At 38.8% G+C, this 17,028-nt stretch overlaps 1 protein-coding gene across 2 annotated transcripts in view; it reads right to left on the bottom strand.

The window, feature by feature from the left end:
- Positions 1–2,753: 2,753 nt before the first annotated feature.
- LOC139480567 (microtubule-associated protein futsch-like) overlaps positions 2,754–17,028 on the bottom strand; it is a 190,378-nt gene continuing 176,103 nt past the window's right edge. For both annotated transcript variants that reach the window (XM_071263709.1, XM_071263708.1), the window contains exons 16-18: positions 13,573–14,225; positions 8,267–9,447; positions 2,754–6,191 (exon numbers count right to left, since the gene is read on the bottom strand). In XM_071263709.1, the coding sequence (XP_071119810.1) occupies positions 6,050–6,191; positions 8,267–9,447; positions 13,573–14,225 (1,976 nt within the window). In that variant the 3' untranslated portion in view covers positions 2,754–6,049. The remainder of the gene's footprint in view (positions 6,192–8,266; positions 9,448–13,572; positions 14,226–17,028) is intronic.

A 17,028-nucleotide genomic window follows, 5' to 3' on the forward strand; every position in this document is an offset into this window, starting at 1 on the left:
ATATTCCGGAACAGGATGCTGATGAAGATGGTTTGTCATCCTGAATCTGTTATCTCCGAGTCCCTGTCTCATCATATCTAGTGATGTTTTATATGGAATATCATACTTTTATTGACTAAGTTTGTTATACCTGTTTATTCACCTGAATTCGCTGAAGGGATACGATAACGCTCATCAATTATTTGGACCCAGTTTGTTTTTAAAAATGTCCGGACAGAAAAATTTAAATGTCCGGTAAGCAAAATTTTGAACCGGACATTTGAGATTCCCTGGCGCATATGACCGTTTCCAGACCCCTGGTTTAACATCACATACCACTATGGTGAATACTGTCCAGTGCTTTTGTCCACAAAATGCTTTGACTAGTTACTGAATGTGTTTTCAGGTCTGAAAATAGGACTGGTACGACTAGCTGCAAGATAGCTGACATGGCATAAAGCAATATTCACTCACTGACTGACAATAGGAAGGAAAATGTAATTTTAAAATTTCTTCAATTAATAAATGGTTTATTCTGGTTGTGATGAAAGCCTGACTTGGTAGCCAAATATGCACCATCACTGGTAAAGCCCTGGAGTGAGTAAGTGAGTATGGATTTACGTCACTTTTAGCAATATTCCAGCAATATCATTGCAGGGGGACACCAGAAATGGGCTTCACACATTGCACCCATGAGGGAAATCCAAACCAGGTCTTCGGCGTGATGAGCAAACACTTTAACCATAAGGCTACCCAACCGCCCCCTGATATATCTGGAAAATAGTTAAGCACATCTTATTATATCCTGTATTATCAGTGATGAAACACGTGTATTTTTCTTTACATACTCAAAAGAAAATAATTTGAGAACCCTTCTACTTCTTCCACTGATTTATCAAATAAGACTCCCTACCTGCGAGCATCAGGTGAAAGTTTGTTCGTGTACCAACTTTTCACCAGGTATTTGTGATATCTCAGACATTTATCAAAATGAAATTGATGCAGGCATGTGATACTCCATTTAAAGTTGGAATTCCATCTCTTTTATCTCCATATTTTCCCAAACTCGGTACGCTGTAGTTTCTGGTGAAAACAGATCAGTTCTCAGCTTTTCCTTGAATCCCGTGCTTGTCCGTGTCATATGTAGGTATTTCCAAAATTTACATGGACGTTTATTTTCCTCCAGTATATATCGGCTGCAGATGCTGATCACCTTGTGTGATAGCATTCATCTCAGTGATCCTTCCGACTGTCTGTGGGTGGTTTACTTATCTTGTGTTGAACTGTGTTGTAGAATCATGGATTAATTTCTTGAATAGGATCCATAAACTGTAATAGCTTCAACGTGTGTTGAACATTTGTATTTTATACATTTCTTTTGTAAAAAGTGTACAATTGATGGTCTACATAATGCAAATAAACTATGAATTCTTCCTATGGCTACAGTGTTTATATACTAAAAAAAATATTAGGGATCATAAATATACTGGGGGATATTTTTATGACATTCTGTGCTCAGTTTTCACTTTAAAAAATTGTCTCCTAAAATATTCATGATCCCTAATTTACTTTGTTAAAGACAGTACACATGGGTTACAGTCTGAATTGGTGAATACTGATTGAAAACACAGACCCAGGGTCTATGTCATTATATCGGCGATTGTTGGAGTCTGCACTGCTTCCAACACTATCTCAGCCTGGCATGGACAGGTCATGGACAGGTCATGAGCTTCACATTGTGCCATGTGGAGAGTTCAAATCAGGTCTTCACAATAAGCGCCAACTTTACTTATGTGCGATGTGTTGGTTTGATTTCAACTCTGAAAGGATCTGACAACAAATAGCAGCAGCAGCAGCTCAATATTCATTTACACTGAGGTAGTTCTTTAACATCATTGCACTTATATAACGATGTGCATGCATGTGTGTCTTCTAGGGCAGGGACGGGTAACTCGGATACTCGGGCTGGGTGGGTACTGAGTAGGACCCGGGTACCTACAGGACTAGCCGGAGCCATGGATATATTGTTTCATGACCAAAAATCACTAAAACTACATGGTTACTCAAGTCACTTATGTTCATATTTCTTCATGACTTATTTATGTTTGAATAAAGATAAAACTTGAGTCAACTTCAGTGTATGCATGACTAGATCGTTTTATAAATATGTGTATTTAATTAAAATTTTGCCAGGGCTACAGTCAACTATTCCCAATCAGACATTTTGTACCTATCTTTTGAAACCAACAGTGGGTACCCGGGTAGGTTCGGGGAATAGGGGTACGGTGTGGGTACCCGGGTAGTTAATCTGGACTGGTCCCAGCTCTAGTGTCTGCTTGTACTACTCTGGACTAACACTGGTTCTATAGTGCTAGCCCATTCAAATACCAAGTCCCAATTTAACATGAATACCCCACTCATACACAGTGTACTGATTCTGAGCAGACCAGTCCTCAATGCAAGGCAGGGTAACAAAAAGTACTGTCTTTTGGTATGAGGCCACGGGAGATCAAACCCCCGGCCTTTTGCTGTTCAATTTGTAATCTCTGATTATCCAAGTCATGTAGAATCTGACATAAGTCAATGTCAGTGAGTATGGTTTTACGCCGCTTTTAGCAATATTCCAGCAATATCACGGTGGGGCACACTAGAAATGGGCTTCACACATTGTACCCATGTCGGGAATTGTCGGGTCTTCGGCGTGACGAGCGAACGCTGTAACCACTAGGCTACCCGACCGCCCCAGAATGTAACAAAACAACACACAAGGAATATGTCAATATAATGCATATTTATTGCTTGAGACATCAAGATGATTATATGTGTGATGTAACAACAGATCTGAATAGAAATGATATGTCGTCACAATATGGTGTATACATGTAATATCTGGGTATTGGCAACTCATTGCACGGTCATATAGAAGTATGTACATTCTAAGCTGGGTAAGGCACACTAGGGCTATGGTCATACTGAAACAGTTGTACATTATTTTCCTTCAAGAACTCCATAGGACACTATGATGCAACAACTTGAGATGGAAACAAACAAAACTAGGAACAACTTCAACTATGTTTGACTCCTGTTCTGCTGGAGCTTTTTTCTCATTGCAGTTCTTGATTAATGCAGGCTTCTGAGACTTTATGAAGGCGTATGAAACACAAAGACATTCTCTGATTTGTAAATAGAATGTCCCTACCACCAGTAGCTTTGATATATAGTAAAAAAATATGATTTGCTCAATATCTTTTTTAAGATATTCACATTTTGGAGTCATATCTGAATCTTTTTCTAACAAATGATTAATGATGTTGCATAGGTATATATATTAAGCTGTTACAAATCTGGAGATACTGAGGCAAATGTTCACAATTTTCTGTATACAATTCTACATTATTTAACCTCTACAATAGCTATCAAAAAGTTCCAAATAATTATTTACCTTAAATATGTACAAGCACACTAGGGAATATTCGGTCTTGGTATGAGAAATTCAAATTTAAAAAAGGTATTAAACTTTATGCACAATATATTCCAAGCATGTGTAAAGGTATCACAATGATTGACAAGTCAATGTCCAAGGCTGTATCTGCATAGTCTCGACACGTGGACATTGCTCGGTACATGTTGTTGGATGAATGGGTGCCAAGGACTCTGTACAACAGTATAACAAACGTATGCAAAGCACTCAATCAATTTTAAATGTACACGTAAATGCTCAATCTGGCAAGCTGATGATTACCACTAATCAGTTTAGGACAACAATTAAACCACACAGTACAGACAGGATGGATTGGCTTTGGTATTAATCACATACATGGATGAAAATTTGAAGATTTTATCCTTAACAAATATGCCAATATCAGACAAAACAGTACCATAAATATTTACTGGGATACCTTCTCGAATAGCTACTCACAACTTTATGAAAATTTATAATGTGTGACATGTATAAACCACACATTTCAAATAAAACTATTCATTCTTGAAGTAGTCATGCCAGTTTTCATAAATATAAATATCCATAAATTTAACATTCAACTAAGAATTAGTTCAAACAGCTATGTTCAAACAATTAACATGTTAGTATGGCTGTACATGCATTCTGTCCACCATCACACTGCCCTGGAACACCAGCAGTTGGCACTGACCAGGGTTTGGTGGGGAAGTTTCAGCCCTATGTTTCATATACAACTATATTTGTGCAGTTGCCCAATTGGAGATGAATAAATACTTGATATTTCATATATTTGATGGCTAAAGGTATATTTCAATAGTATAGTAGTTATGCTTAAAAATATTTTCAGAATCAAAATCAAAAGCAGCTTGATGAAAATGTCTGACATTTCAATATGAATACAGGTGTTCTGGAAGACTTGCTGAGGAATCCTGATTGAACCTCAGTATAGGACAAAATGTATGTAAGAACACATTTCAGATAATTTTATCATTTTATCAATTTCTCGAAGTACAGTATAACAAGGAATTACATAACGCGTGCTGTGGATGTGATTAAAGTTGCAATGAAACATGGAGTGGCTGCCTCGAGTTGTACAGAATGTAGGGTGATTATGTGGGGAAACACTGACACGAGTAGTCATGTACAATGTATCACGTTCATTGGCTGTAGATTCTTGTTCAAATTCAACATCATACATAAACGTATATGTATACTTTTGTTCTAACAACAATTTGGTATAAAAGCAAAGAAACGGGTACCCGAGTCAGAGGCAGATGACGAACTCACTCTGCAGTATATACCTTTGATTAAATACATGTACACACACACCTGCATTTATTACAGTTCATGCTGAAAACCTTTGCACCAGATAGCCTTAATGGAACCATGAAGATCCAGGTTAGAATCGGTCTTCAGCAACCTATGCTTGCTGTAAAAAGTGACTAAGAGGATCAGTGGTCAGGCTCGCTGACTTGGTTCATGCATCGATTGCATCCCAACTGCATGAATCGATGCTCATGATATCAATCACTGGGTTGTCTGGTCCTGACTCAATTATCCACAGACTGCCGTCATATAGCTGGAATATGGTTGGGTGCAGCGCTAACAACAAACAAACACTACACTACGGCCTTTTGTTTAAACCAAAATAAATGTTACTATACTAGGCATGAGTCACAGAATGTTATTGGATATTTCTAGTTTTTGATAAATTTCAGGTAAGTCTGTGTGCAGATTTTCAGGAAAGCATGTGTAGCACCAGTCAATGACCAGCCACTGGTCAACAGGTGCGTTTGACCACAACATTTCCAATGTCCCTCATCAACGCTTCAGAGACGGACAGATATTGACAGTTCCACATGTATATTACATTCAGGTAAATGTACACACCTACTACGGTCACAGAATATATTATTATTGGCCTTTGCATACAAAGCAAGCTCAACGCGATATCTACAATGATATGTACATTTGTTCATGTTAGACAGCTCTGATGATCGATCACCACGATGCAGAATGATGCAGTATTTTGATTGACCGACATACATTGCCTGTATAATATAATGAAATATATATGCTTTTGGCAAAGTTTGTACATTTCAGATCCCAGTCTTCCAAGAAGGTCCCCTACAGTTTCATACATACTCTGAATATATGCTTCTTCATCTACGCCATGGCTGCACTATGCACCGTCAACGCATTTCTAGCTCTGACACCATCGTCAGTCTGCATCATCACCGTATATACAAGCCGCTACTGTCCAGCTTCAGGCTATAGCACCATGGAACAATGTCTAAAGGGAATGTGGTACAACCCCAGGATTTGAAAGTTGTTGATGTGTTTTGCTTAATTCTACAGCCACGTTTCCAAAAATCTTGTCTGAATTATATTCATATTTTGGATACACTTCTCCAACCGTCACCCTTAATTTGAAAACAATATTGCAATAAATCGGATGAATTTTGTAAGTTTTAACAGTTTCTCTTATTTGAAATCATATTTCTTAATCTCTGACTTCCACCATCATTGTTCTTTCTCCAGTACTAATACTCTCCACAATTATTACTCCTGAATTGTTCTTCGATTTTTCCTCGATTGTTCATCTATTAATCAGTTGTTACATATCTGTTCCCACTGAGCAGCTACGTTCCCTTTCTTGTTTGAAGATTGTTCTCCGTCAGACTTCCCATTCGGAGTTGCCTCCCTTGGACTGCTGGGGCCTTCTTCATCCCCTGGTGTGGCCCTCTGTTTCCTGAAACATACGATAAGTTTGTTGATGATATGGTGTCATCATATATCTGGGGCAACCATCCAAGAGAAATCTGTCATTATTTCATGGTCTTAGAGTGACATACATCAGTTTTATCCACTGTCAGTAAGAATAAAACAATTTCAACCAAAACTCTTTAGCAAGTACATTTTCCAAACTGCAACTACCCCCATACATGTTTCAGTGTCAGAGATGCGATATGTTAGATTTTCCTCCAAAATGCAAGTTCACGCCTAAGAAACATTCACTCACCCACTCACATACTCAAGGATGAAGAAAACTGGCAGTTCATCTTCTTGTACAAAATTGCCATGTTTTGTGCAATGTGTTTTCTTATTTCTTTAAACTCAAAGGCAGCATGTATAAAATTAACGTGGGAAAGGAGATAATATCGACTTTTTAACATATTTTGGAAATAATCCATTTACTGCTCAAGACTAACCTTTGTACATATTTTTACTCGTCTTGGTGGTTTAATCTAGATTCAATCTTTGGACTATGTATTATGTACAGTGAATCTCAGGCAATGCAAAACTATGGTTTATTGAATCAGTAAGTTCAGCTGTAGCATGCATGTTATATACTACACAAAGAAGTTAGGGATCATGAATATTTGGGGTGATATTCTTATAAAATTGACTGCTGAGTCTTCCCTACAAAACAATATCCCCCAAAATATTAATGATCCCTAAATTGTTTTGTTAGTACATTCCACTTATTGTTCTCTTCTCACAAGAAAAACAAATTGCATAATGTCCATTTCTGATTTTCTTCTCTCAATCCCAGATTTTTTTTCAAACAAGAAAATCACTTTTTATAAATAGTACAGGGCTAAAAAAAATTGCAATTGTGAATAATATGTTCATATTGGGACACAGTATTCCCAGGAGTCCCAGAGCTCACAAATAGACAGACCCAGGTAAATACCTGGCAACAACCTCTCAATAGCAATGGCTGGACTTTGACAGAAACTTTGACATATTCCATATTGTAAAGCTCTGTGGCATCAAAGTGTCAAAAACCACACAAGTTTTCCCAATTAGCACCAATGTACACTTAATAGTCTTCCCCAAAATTGAGCTTCATAAGCCTTTATATCAACAACATTTTGTCAATGGGCTTTTTGTGAGCTCTACTTTCTCCACTGTATTTGCTACGGTCTCATAACTCAATCTGAGTAAATATTGTGCCATAGAGAAGAGATTGTAATTCGTGACACGCTACCATGGGTCACCTGATGATGACCTGCTGTTGCAATGCGAACAGGTTACCTTATATAGACGTTAGAAGTTGCCAGACGAGATTCCTAATGTATGTGCACAGTACAGCCAAACCAGTCATCATGCTGGTATACAATCATGCCTTCCTTTGAGAGCGAATATTTACACTTTCCTATCTACCTTTCAAGACTTGTGAGGCTGATTATGACCCATGTTAGCCAATCCTATACAGCTGTGTAGGAAACTGAGCTTACAATGTGATCAGAGAATAAAATTAAAACTTATCTTATCTCGCACACTCAGTATAAATAATTTGCAGTTTTCTTTGAAAAATGTTTTTCTGAATGAATTTCTTTTTAAGTGCTTGTGACAAGTGTCAGTAATCCTTTCATTCGAATGAAAATCTAACAGTAATTCAGGAAATCGGTTTCTCTTTGACCACCATGTCTAAGTGACACAAAGTTATATTGTAGATGGAGGAAAGTGGCCTATAGTTTGACAATGAAATGTAAGTGGAGTAAGATGACACACAAGCATGACCAGCAGTGAACCACTGGAGTGCACCTCTACACCAGATCACAACACCAGGTCAAACCTCACCTCATTCACATCACAATATTCAGCAACGTATCTGACATTTTTATATGCCTTAGGAGTGACTTAACTGTTGTAGTAACAAAATAACAAAAACACGACCTTGAAATCCTATTTCCACAAACACCAATTTCATAAACTTCATGAACAAATAAGACATGAATGAGGAGAGTTTGTTGTCTAATCTCTAAATATTTGTTGAAGTGATCACCAATCTTATCATCAACACAAAATGTGACCTACCTCAGTTCATCCTCCCTCTCTCTCATTTCCCTCAGCTCTCTCTCGATCTTTGACTCTGCTGTATTCCGACTCTCTTTGTACGAAAAGCCTGCTCCACCCGCTGACATCACCTTCCTTGACTTCAGAAGCTCAGCCTTGGGGGTTGTCTTAGCTTGGCTATCACTAACAGCACCGTCCACTTCATCCGACTTTGTTGAAGTGTACCCTCCAGACGACTTCCTAGTCACAAAGTTCTTCTTAACATTGGCATTGGTAGTTTCCTGTCCCGTGACAGCCACATACTTGAGTGGCTGGATGTGTTCCTCTGACGTGGTGATGATCTTCCCCTCACTGCGCAGATCCATCTCCCTCTGATTCTGCTTGATGATCTCCTGCTGGAGTCTGTTTGAGGAGTAGCGCTTCATGGTGTTCTTGTTCTCCAAGGGGGACCGAAAGTACCGTGGAGAGTGCTCGGTAGAGGGCGAGGACAGAGACGGAGGGGGACCACTTCTATGCTCTGCTTTGGGATCAGGGAGATCAGGAAGACCTTTTGATCGTCTGAGTTCATTCTCCCGCTCACGGACAAGACGAATCTCCCGTTCGATTGGTGTTTCAGATTTGGGCTTGTATGCTGGAAACTCATCTTCTTCCTGATTTTGCGTGCCCAAATCAGATGGTGATTTGCCAGTGCTGTGACTAGAAGCCAGTGAGTCTACAGAACCACTACGTTTAGATTTTTGAAGGAATGGTGAAACGTCTTTTTGCCATGTCCCCTGGCGTGCTGCAGGGGAGGAGTTGGAAACTTTTGGGGTTGTTTTAGTTGCTGGTGTTGGCTGTGACTGCTGCTGTTTTGTGGGTGTTGCAACATCACTCTGTTGATGAAGTCGTGACCTCTGCTGTTGCAGTTCATCCTCCCGTTCCCTTGCTTCTCTCAACTCGCGAGCAATAAGACTCTCACCATCATGACTGTAACTTGAAATTGCCTTCTCGTACGAAACACTCTTTGTCTGATTGTGGTTAATATCGTTCTGTGGCTCGACTTGTTTATGATTCTGCTCAGGTTCTGGTGGTGATGCAGGCTGTTCAACTGTCTTCCCCTTCCTCTGTTGCTGAAGCTCTGCCTCCCTCTCGCGCTGTATTCGGATCTCCTTCTCGATGATGCTCTCCCTTGTTTCCTCTGCTACACCATTAGTTCTTGACTCCTGTAAGAACAAAACCTGGGTCAGTATCTCCCAAAATACAACGTTGACTGATGGACTTCCTCTTCTTTATGAGGTGTTAGTACCTTTACCAACCACTTGCTTCATCACTTGCTTCATAAAGGTACTAGCACCTGTACCAATGTTACATTGGAACAATAAAGAAGTTGAAATCCATGTCATCTCTCGCTTCAATGATACTGCAGCTTGTAAAATGTCACTTTAAAATATTACACAATATCTTGAGGAAGAACAGTCATCAGCACTCTATCAAATACTGTCTTACACAACATTATCGAAACCTACAGGTTCTTATCTTTTCCTACCATATGTTGGTATCATATTTTTCCTTACCATGAAAACTTGTTATTAATCACTAATGTCGGCTTGAAAAAATGGTTGTATGAATGTCAGAACACTCCCAGTCTCCTCTGGCCAGTACAACTGACCACTATACTACACCTGCTTGACCCTGCAATCTACACAAGACCTGAAAAACTGTGAACCCAACATCTGATCTGAATGACACATTGATAAGATGCTTATTTGATTAGCTATTGACTTCAATGAAGACTAACAGACATCTGCCATGATAATGTTTATCTTGGTTTACAAATGGCAGAATAAACTTGTCCTGGATGTCCCAATTTCCCCAAAGCATTCCCGACTTTCCTAGCGACCTGGCAGTGTAGGCGGAGGAAAGCGACATGCATGTCAATAGGCAGATTGCAGGCAGCATGTCAGCCACTAGGGATGTGATGCAGCATTCAGGAATGAACTTAATGCTTGACTATTTCAGTAGCATGCATGTGCTCGCATATACAGTGACACTTTTGATTGATGACATTATCTACAAGCAATGTAGCATACTGAACCAAAAAAGTTAGGGATCAAATATTTTGGGGGATATTTTTATGAAATTTTGCGCTCAGTCTTCATAATAGTTCATTACAAAAAATATCCCAAAAATATTCATGATCCCTAACTTTTCTGTTCAGTATAATTACATGTTGATCTTCTTAAAAATCACTATATTGTTTGTTTGGATTGCAAAATAATTATTGCAATTTAATAAATAGTATAATATTTAAAAAAAATATACAAACAGTCAAACAGAAATCATCTGAGCACAATTAATTTTCTAAACGTTTGATCTTTCTCTACAACATTGTCAGGTTGATATTCTTTTCTCCTTACATGAAAACCATGGTAAGATAATGCAGCCATATCACCAAGCAGAATGTTGCCAATTTAGAAAGCCTGTGTAATCCAGTAATTTGTCATCAAGTTCTCCACATACTTACTATGATCAAACTACGAAAGGCAGTTACAAAATGCCCATAAAATAAACTTAAACATGCTAGGTAAACATCAGTAATTCTAATATCCAACGCCATAACATTGGCCAATAACATGAGGGACACATGTCGTGAGTGTGCAAGATTGCACAGTGTAAACTCTGTCTGCATTCTCATCAGTCTCCCTTCAAACTCCAGAACCCTTGGGTATTTGTCTGTTGTTTAAACAACTTTTTTATATCCCTGACGCCTATTTCTTCAAAGTCTAGGATCATTAGTTTGTCTTTGTTGGTTAACTTTCAGCGCGATGAAGGATATTTCACACACAAGTGACAGTGGCCATGTTCTCTAAGATCTTCCATCATAATGAATTTACTTAAAGGTGTTATACAGTTTGGCGTAAACTGCCAAATATTTTATCTTTTTCTAAATTTCAAGCAGAGACATTTTGGAGTCCTTTGACATACACCATGTTCTTTTGTAGCGACATATCAACTAGCCTGTGTTTTCATTTCTGAAAATAAATGTGTTAGCTATTCAGGAAGAAAATGTGATCCAACTCCAACCATCAGATACAAATATGATGTAGTGGAAATGCCTCCTTTGTAGATCATGCACAAAGCATGGCTGAAGGATTTTCAAGAATATGTGAAACTCTTTTTATATATCAAAAGGTTTTCACATTTCAAATTCTATTTTTAAAAATATTAGATTAACATTTGTATTATACTTTTTTTAATCAGCTTTTTATCTCATATTTTAACCTAAGTACCATGGCAATCAAATTGGGGCAATAATAATTATTTTGTACAAAATGAGTACAAATTAAAGTTTGTATGTTTGAAAGTTCAGAGGTACTGCAATGCTACAATACAAAACTATTACATTCTTTTCTGTGTTGGTCCTGTGAACAGTGACAAGCAAGTCACCATTGAAGCGTTAAAACATTATTTGTTATAATAACTGAAATTTGGAAATTTTAAATCCAATTTGATTTTTTTATCCCAATTTGCTGTCGACTCAGGGCCTAACATCAACTTGTGGAACGCCTAGGTTACAGTCACATGTTAGACGTTCCTTTAAACATGGTAGATCATAACTGTACTGTTATGACCAGCATGCTCAACATCACACGCTACCAGGATGTTGTCGGGATGTTCAACTATTTCTAATGTAGTCCAAGAATTCCATTGGTATTGTTCATTGTGAATCTGATGCAGTCATAATCTGAGTTATAATGAAAGTATAAAAAATGGGCCTTATGTCCATAAAGCTACATCATTTGGGGAGCTTTAGATATTTGTTTAAATCCACAAATATTTAGGGAGGAAGTAAATAATGGGTCTTTGTGAAGTGTTAAATTTCAAAACATGAATTGAGTTTGTTTAATCTTGATCAACCTCAAGACAATATGATCTTATTGAAAATGGTAAATCGGAAGATTGACCTGCAAAAAGTCACGGCATGAATAATGCCCTTGAAATGAACTCCATCTATTCAGGTTAGGAAATAGGACAATCACTTTCCAAATGGCAGTACATGCTAATTTAAGTCTTGTTGTCACAAAAACAATCCCTGCTCTACAATGAAGGAGACAGTTTGTCAACGAGATGTCAAACCTGCACCTTGGATATGGCTCTAGTTTTCAGCCTTGTCAAGGTCACGGAGAAATTATTGAGAAACCTCATATGTATGTTATAGTTTTGATAAATGATAAATGTTAATTCTTTAAACATAATTCTTAGCAAAAAGAATAAACCCATTCATAGGAAGTAGTGAGCGAATTTGGTTTTACGCCGCTTTTAGCAATATTTCAGCAATATCACTGCAGGGGACACTAGAAATAGGCTTCACACATTGTACCCATGTAGGGAATCGAACCCAGGTCTTCGGCGTGAAGAGCGAATGCTTTAACCACTAGGCTACCCCACCGCCCTTCATACGTAGTGATGAACAACAATTGAAGGCACAGTGCTAAGTTTACTTTAGGGAAAACATGAGCCAACATTTTGTCAACTCTGTATAGAAGATAATTCTATAAACAGATCACGGTGCAAAAGAACATTAACGCTTGTTACCAGATACACTCTTAGGAATTAAATTATGTTTGTGATCTGACTTTGCTATATCCCATGTTGACTACACACCCAGGAGGAAATAAAAAATCAGAGGAAGTTAAGCAATGTTGGTGTATGCACAGGGAACCCTGCTCGGCACGTTTGTCTCCAGAGAGTTTCTAGGTTATCAGTTCTGCCTCAACAGGTTATAACTCATGCAAGGTCTCTTAAGGCTAAACTTTGTTAGAAAACTTGCCACTCTTCACCCACCAATGGATGGCACCTGGTCAAATAAGATGGTCAAGAAAATAGAAACATTCCAGCATCAAACAGCAGCTTGGGTAGTATGTTTGGGAAGCGCGACTAAATTAGAAGGCTGCTGTCTGGGGTAATTGTGTAGCTTCAGTGCAACAAACTCATGCAGTATATATTTATCTATTATTGACCATTTATAAGGGCAGTATCACGTTTTATGGGCCTTAGAAACTGATACTGACCAAGGATAGCAGCCAAGGTCGATATCAGTTTCTTCAGTCCATGAAACATGATATTATTGATATCAAATTTCAAGATGAGTTTTTAATAACTGATGCTGCTTTACAACAAGCTTTGCGTTACGCTCTCACTGATTGGCTGAAAATATTTTTCTCCTTTGAGTCGATTGGCTTAATCACCGAGGCAATACTGTGTTCAAAAGAAGGTCATGTGACCCTTTCTTTATTTTGAAAATACAGATATAATTTGTCAATGTTAAAGCATTCCACATCACTCACCTGTCTAGAATTCTCAACGTGATGGTTTTTCCTCAGAGCCCTCTCCTTTTCCTCTTGTTCCCGGAGCTCCTGCTGGATGATGGTCTCCCTCTTCCACATCTCCGAGCCGCGATCTGCTTCTGTCAACTCGTGAAACATCGGCTTCGTCTCATCCTTTGGCACACTTTCATACATCGTTGTATTGACCTTGCCCTTCTCACTTAGCAGTTTCCTTTCTTCCTGCTCCCTCCGGAGTGTCTCCTCGCGCTCCATGTTCAACCGAATCTCCCGCTCGATGGCACTTTCATTAGCATACCTATCCTGTGTGTCCTCCATGCTGGTGAAGGAAACGTCCACTTTATCAGCTTCTATGCTCACAGACTTCCTTTTATTAGGGAAATTCACCTCCCAGTGTCGAACAGTTGCTTTTTTCTGGGATTCAGTCTTTTCAGCAACAGGGGACAATATCGTCTCCCACTGTTGTCTGGTTGATGACAAGTCACGGATTGACTCCCGGTTGACTTCTTCTGTTGTGTTGGCCTCCTGCACAACGTTCTCACTGTACAGGTTGACTTTGTTTGGTCGGCCTGTCCATCCGACGTCTGGATTCTGGTTCTGATTGTCAACTAACTCCCAGTGATTTTGACTATCTGAATTAGTCCTCAATTCTGACTCTGAAACACAAAACACAAACTTAAGAACTCGTAAAACAAACTCTTAATTCAGGAGAACAAGCTGCCAATGGAGCTTACAAACCCAATAAGGAACAGGTTGGGTCTATATCAGCTGACATCCTTCTGGTGAATCAAGACTGTGGCAGCTGACTTGAAGCGACATCACACAAAGCTGACAATGTACCAACTGATCATGTGTAGCCCCAAAGGTCAGGCTAAACAAGCTGGGGTTTTAAAACCTGAAATGTCAAAAAGTTGAAATCCGGGAGCAAAACATTTCTTTCTGACACAACACACAGTTAATGTCATTAGCACATGTTAAGTCCCTGTCTACATTAAAAACTAACTCGTATTAAACTGTGAAGAGACTGCACAAAGATGAGTAACACGAGAGCTTTAAACACTTCCTAAGGCAAGACTTGAATCTGTGATCACAACAGATGCAACTTTACCACAACAGCAACCATGATTACAATTGGGATATCAAATATATATTTAAAACTCAGTCACTCCTTTGCAGGCTATTATACCAGGTTTAAACGAAAGCATAATGACTGAAATACATAACAATTTAACTGGGGCTGTCAGTTCAATAACTTATTGGGAAGTCCCTGTGGTTGAAAGCCCCCAATTCTCTCTGAAGAGTCACATCCCTTTGTTGAGCCGGGATCCACTGATCACAGGTTTGAATATTAGTTTGCCCCTATAATGGCCCTTCATCTGTCAGCACCATGCCCAAGCTTGTGGGTTTCACCAAAGTTGTACACATCCATGTCGTGATTCTTTACTTTCAAGCGGTCCAAAACTGTTAAACTGAACTCACTGACACACTCATGTGTAGCCATAACTCATTAACTTACATCAAGTCAACAGAGTTGAGTCGTAACACTGCAATAAATGAAAGACTGGCGGCAAATAATCTATGCTGCTGACTCACACCACATCTGCCGGAGCATATATTCCATTCCTGTCAGAATGATCTCATACAGATCTACTCCATATAATAGATAAGCTAATTTCTCAGCCAATGATGAGAGAACGGTACATTCGTCATACACAGCACATAGAAATGAATGCTGTTGGTGATGTATGATCACTTGGTCAACAGTTAAGATGACCCTTCCACTCAGTAGATTTGGATGTGTAACACACGGGACATTACTGTAAACAAGCAATTGATTGCCATATTTGCAGACTATTTGCCAAATGTCTTCCTCGGCGCATATCATTCAATATCTTCAGCTTACGATTCGTGTGAAAATCTGTAATAATGCTACACACAGATGCCATCTGATAAGTGATAGATCATATTTTTCTGTATCATAAGGAATAGACAGCTAGGAAATTTTATGTGTCTGAGTTGGATTTAATAAAAATGTAATGTGGATGTTTATACTGCACCAAATCAATGCCCTAAAGGGTGCTCAAAGCGCTACATTATGACCCCGGTCAACGGATCAGTGAGCACCTTTCCATTTTCAGCTCCCTGGGGAATATACAACCCAAGCTGCCTGTGAGGCGCTAGAACAACAATAACAATAATAATGATAAGTCATACATATTGCACTATATTTCCACACCCCACTAGATATGCTCAAAGCGCTACACTATTATTACCCCGGTCAATGGATCAGTGTGCACTAACAATCATTCTCAGCACCCTGGGGAGTATACAGCTCAAGCTGCCTTGGTGTATTGTAAGCATCAGCAGCATGGAATGTACAAGGCAATATGCAATGTCTCTTAAGTACTGTACTTGCAGCAGACTTGCAGAAATTCTGTGGAAAAAGCCTCAATCAAAAGACTGCCGACCCCACACTGATATGATGCATTGTGTTCTTTACTTAGCCCATTCATCATCATCAATTATTAGATAATGATGAAGTAGATATATAGATGGCATCTACAAAGGTGTGGCATCTGAAGACAACATCTATGTCTGGGAGCAACTATTACACACGAGTACGCCAACAGCACCAGAGCAGCAACTACAAACATTAACATTATCAGCCAATAGGAACCAATATAACATATGAACCAAATATACTGATGGAAATGAATAAGGGAACAGTTAGTAAAGACTTAGACACAGTAAAATGATATGCTATCATGGGTTCCCAGCCAAATACGTGATTGAAACAATGCACACAAACACATCTCAACTTTTAATTCTGACGTGTGTTGAATTTGTATGCTCGCTATTTCAAATGTACTGATGGTAAAGCTTATTTCCCTACATTTTTCATTGTTCCCTTATTCATTTCAATCAGTATATGAACCAATGTGCTCACATCTTAAAGTTGTCTTCAGTAGAACCAAGTACTTTAACTGTCAAAGCTATCCTAAGATTTATGAGTGGTCAAATGATGCTGTCCTTTGAGATATGAACAAGAACTGGTTGTCCTGAAAGTAGGACCAGATATGAAATCCAATATTTCAAGGTTGTCCAACAACAAATGAAACACTCTTAGTTCTACAAAGCTGTCTCAGAAAATATGAGTCACCTTCAACGTTACCCTGAAACTAGAAACCAAATAAACAGTTGTCGAGAAACCAAAATATGATATCAATTTATCTCAAATTTACAGCTGTCTGTATGAATCTCCCTAAAGAAAGAAACACGACTGCTTACCAGCTAAGGTCTGTTCAGTATATCCTTGGTGTTATCATGTATAGTAGCTCTCAGTGAACTTACACCCGAATAATGCTAGACCGCTGCTTAGTAAGGAACATGCCTCCCACAGCCATACAAGGCAACCTACAGGTACCACAAAGGACTGGGCTGACTATGTATAGAGTTGGA

Source organism: Haliotis cracherodii, unplaced genomic scaffold, assembly GCF_022045235.1.
Source record: "Haliotis cracherodii isolate W230 unplaced genomic scaffold, xgHalCrac1.p SCAF_4, whole genome shotgun sequence".
Taxonomy (NCBI): Eukaryota; Metazoa; Mollusca; class Gastropoda; order Lepetellida; family Haliotidae; genus Haliotis; species Haliotis cracherodii.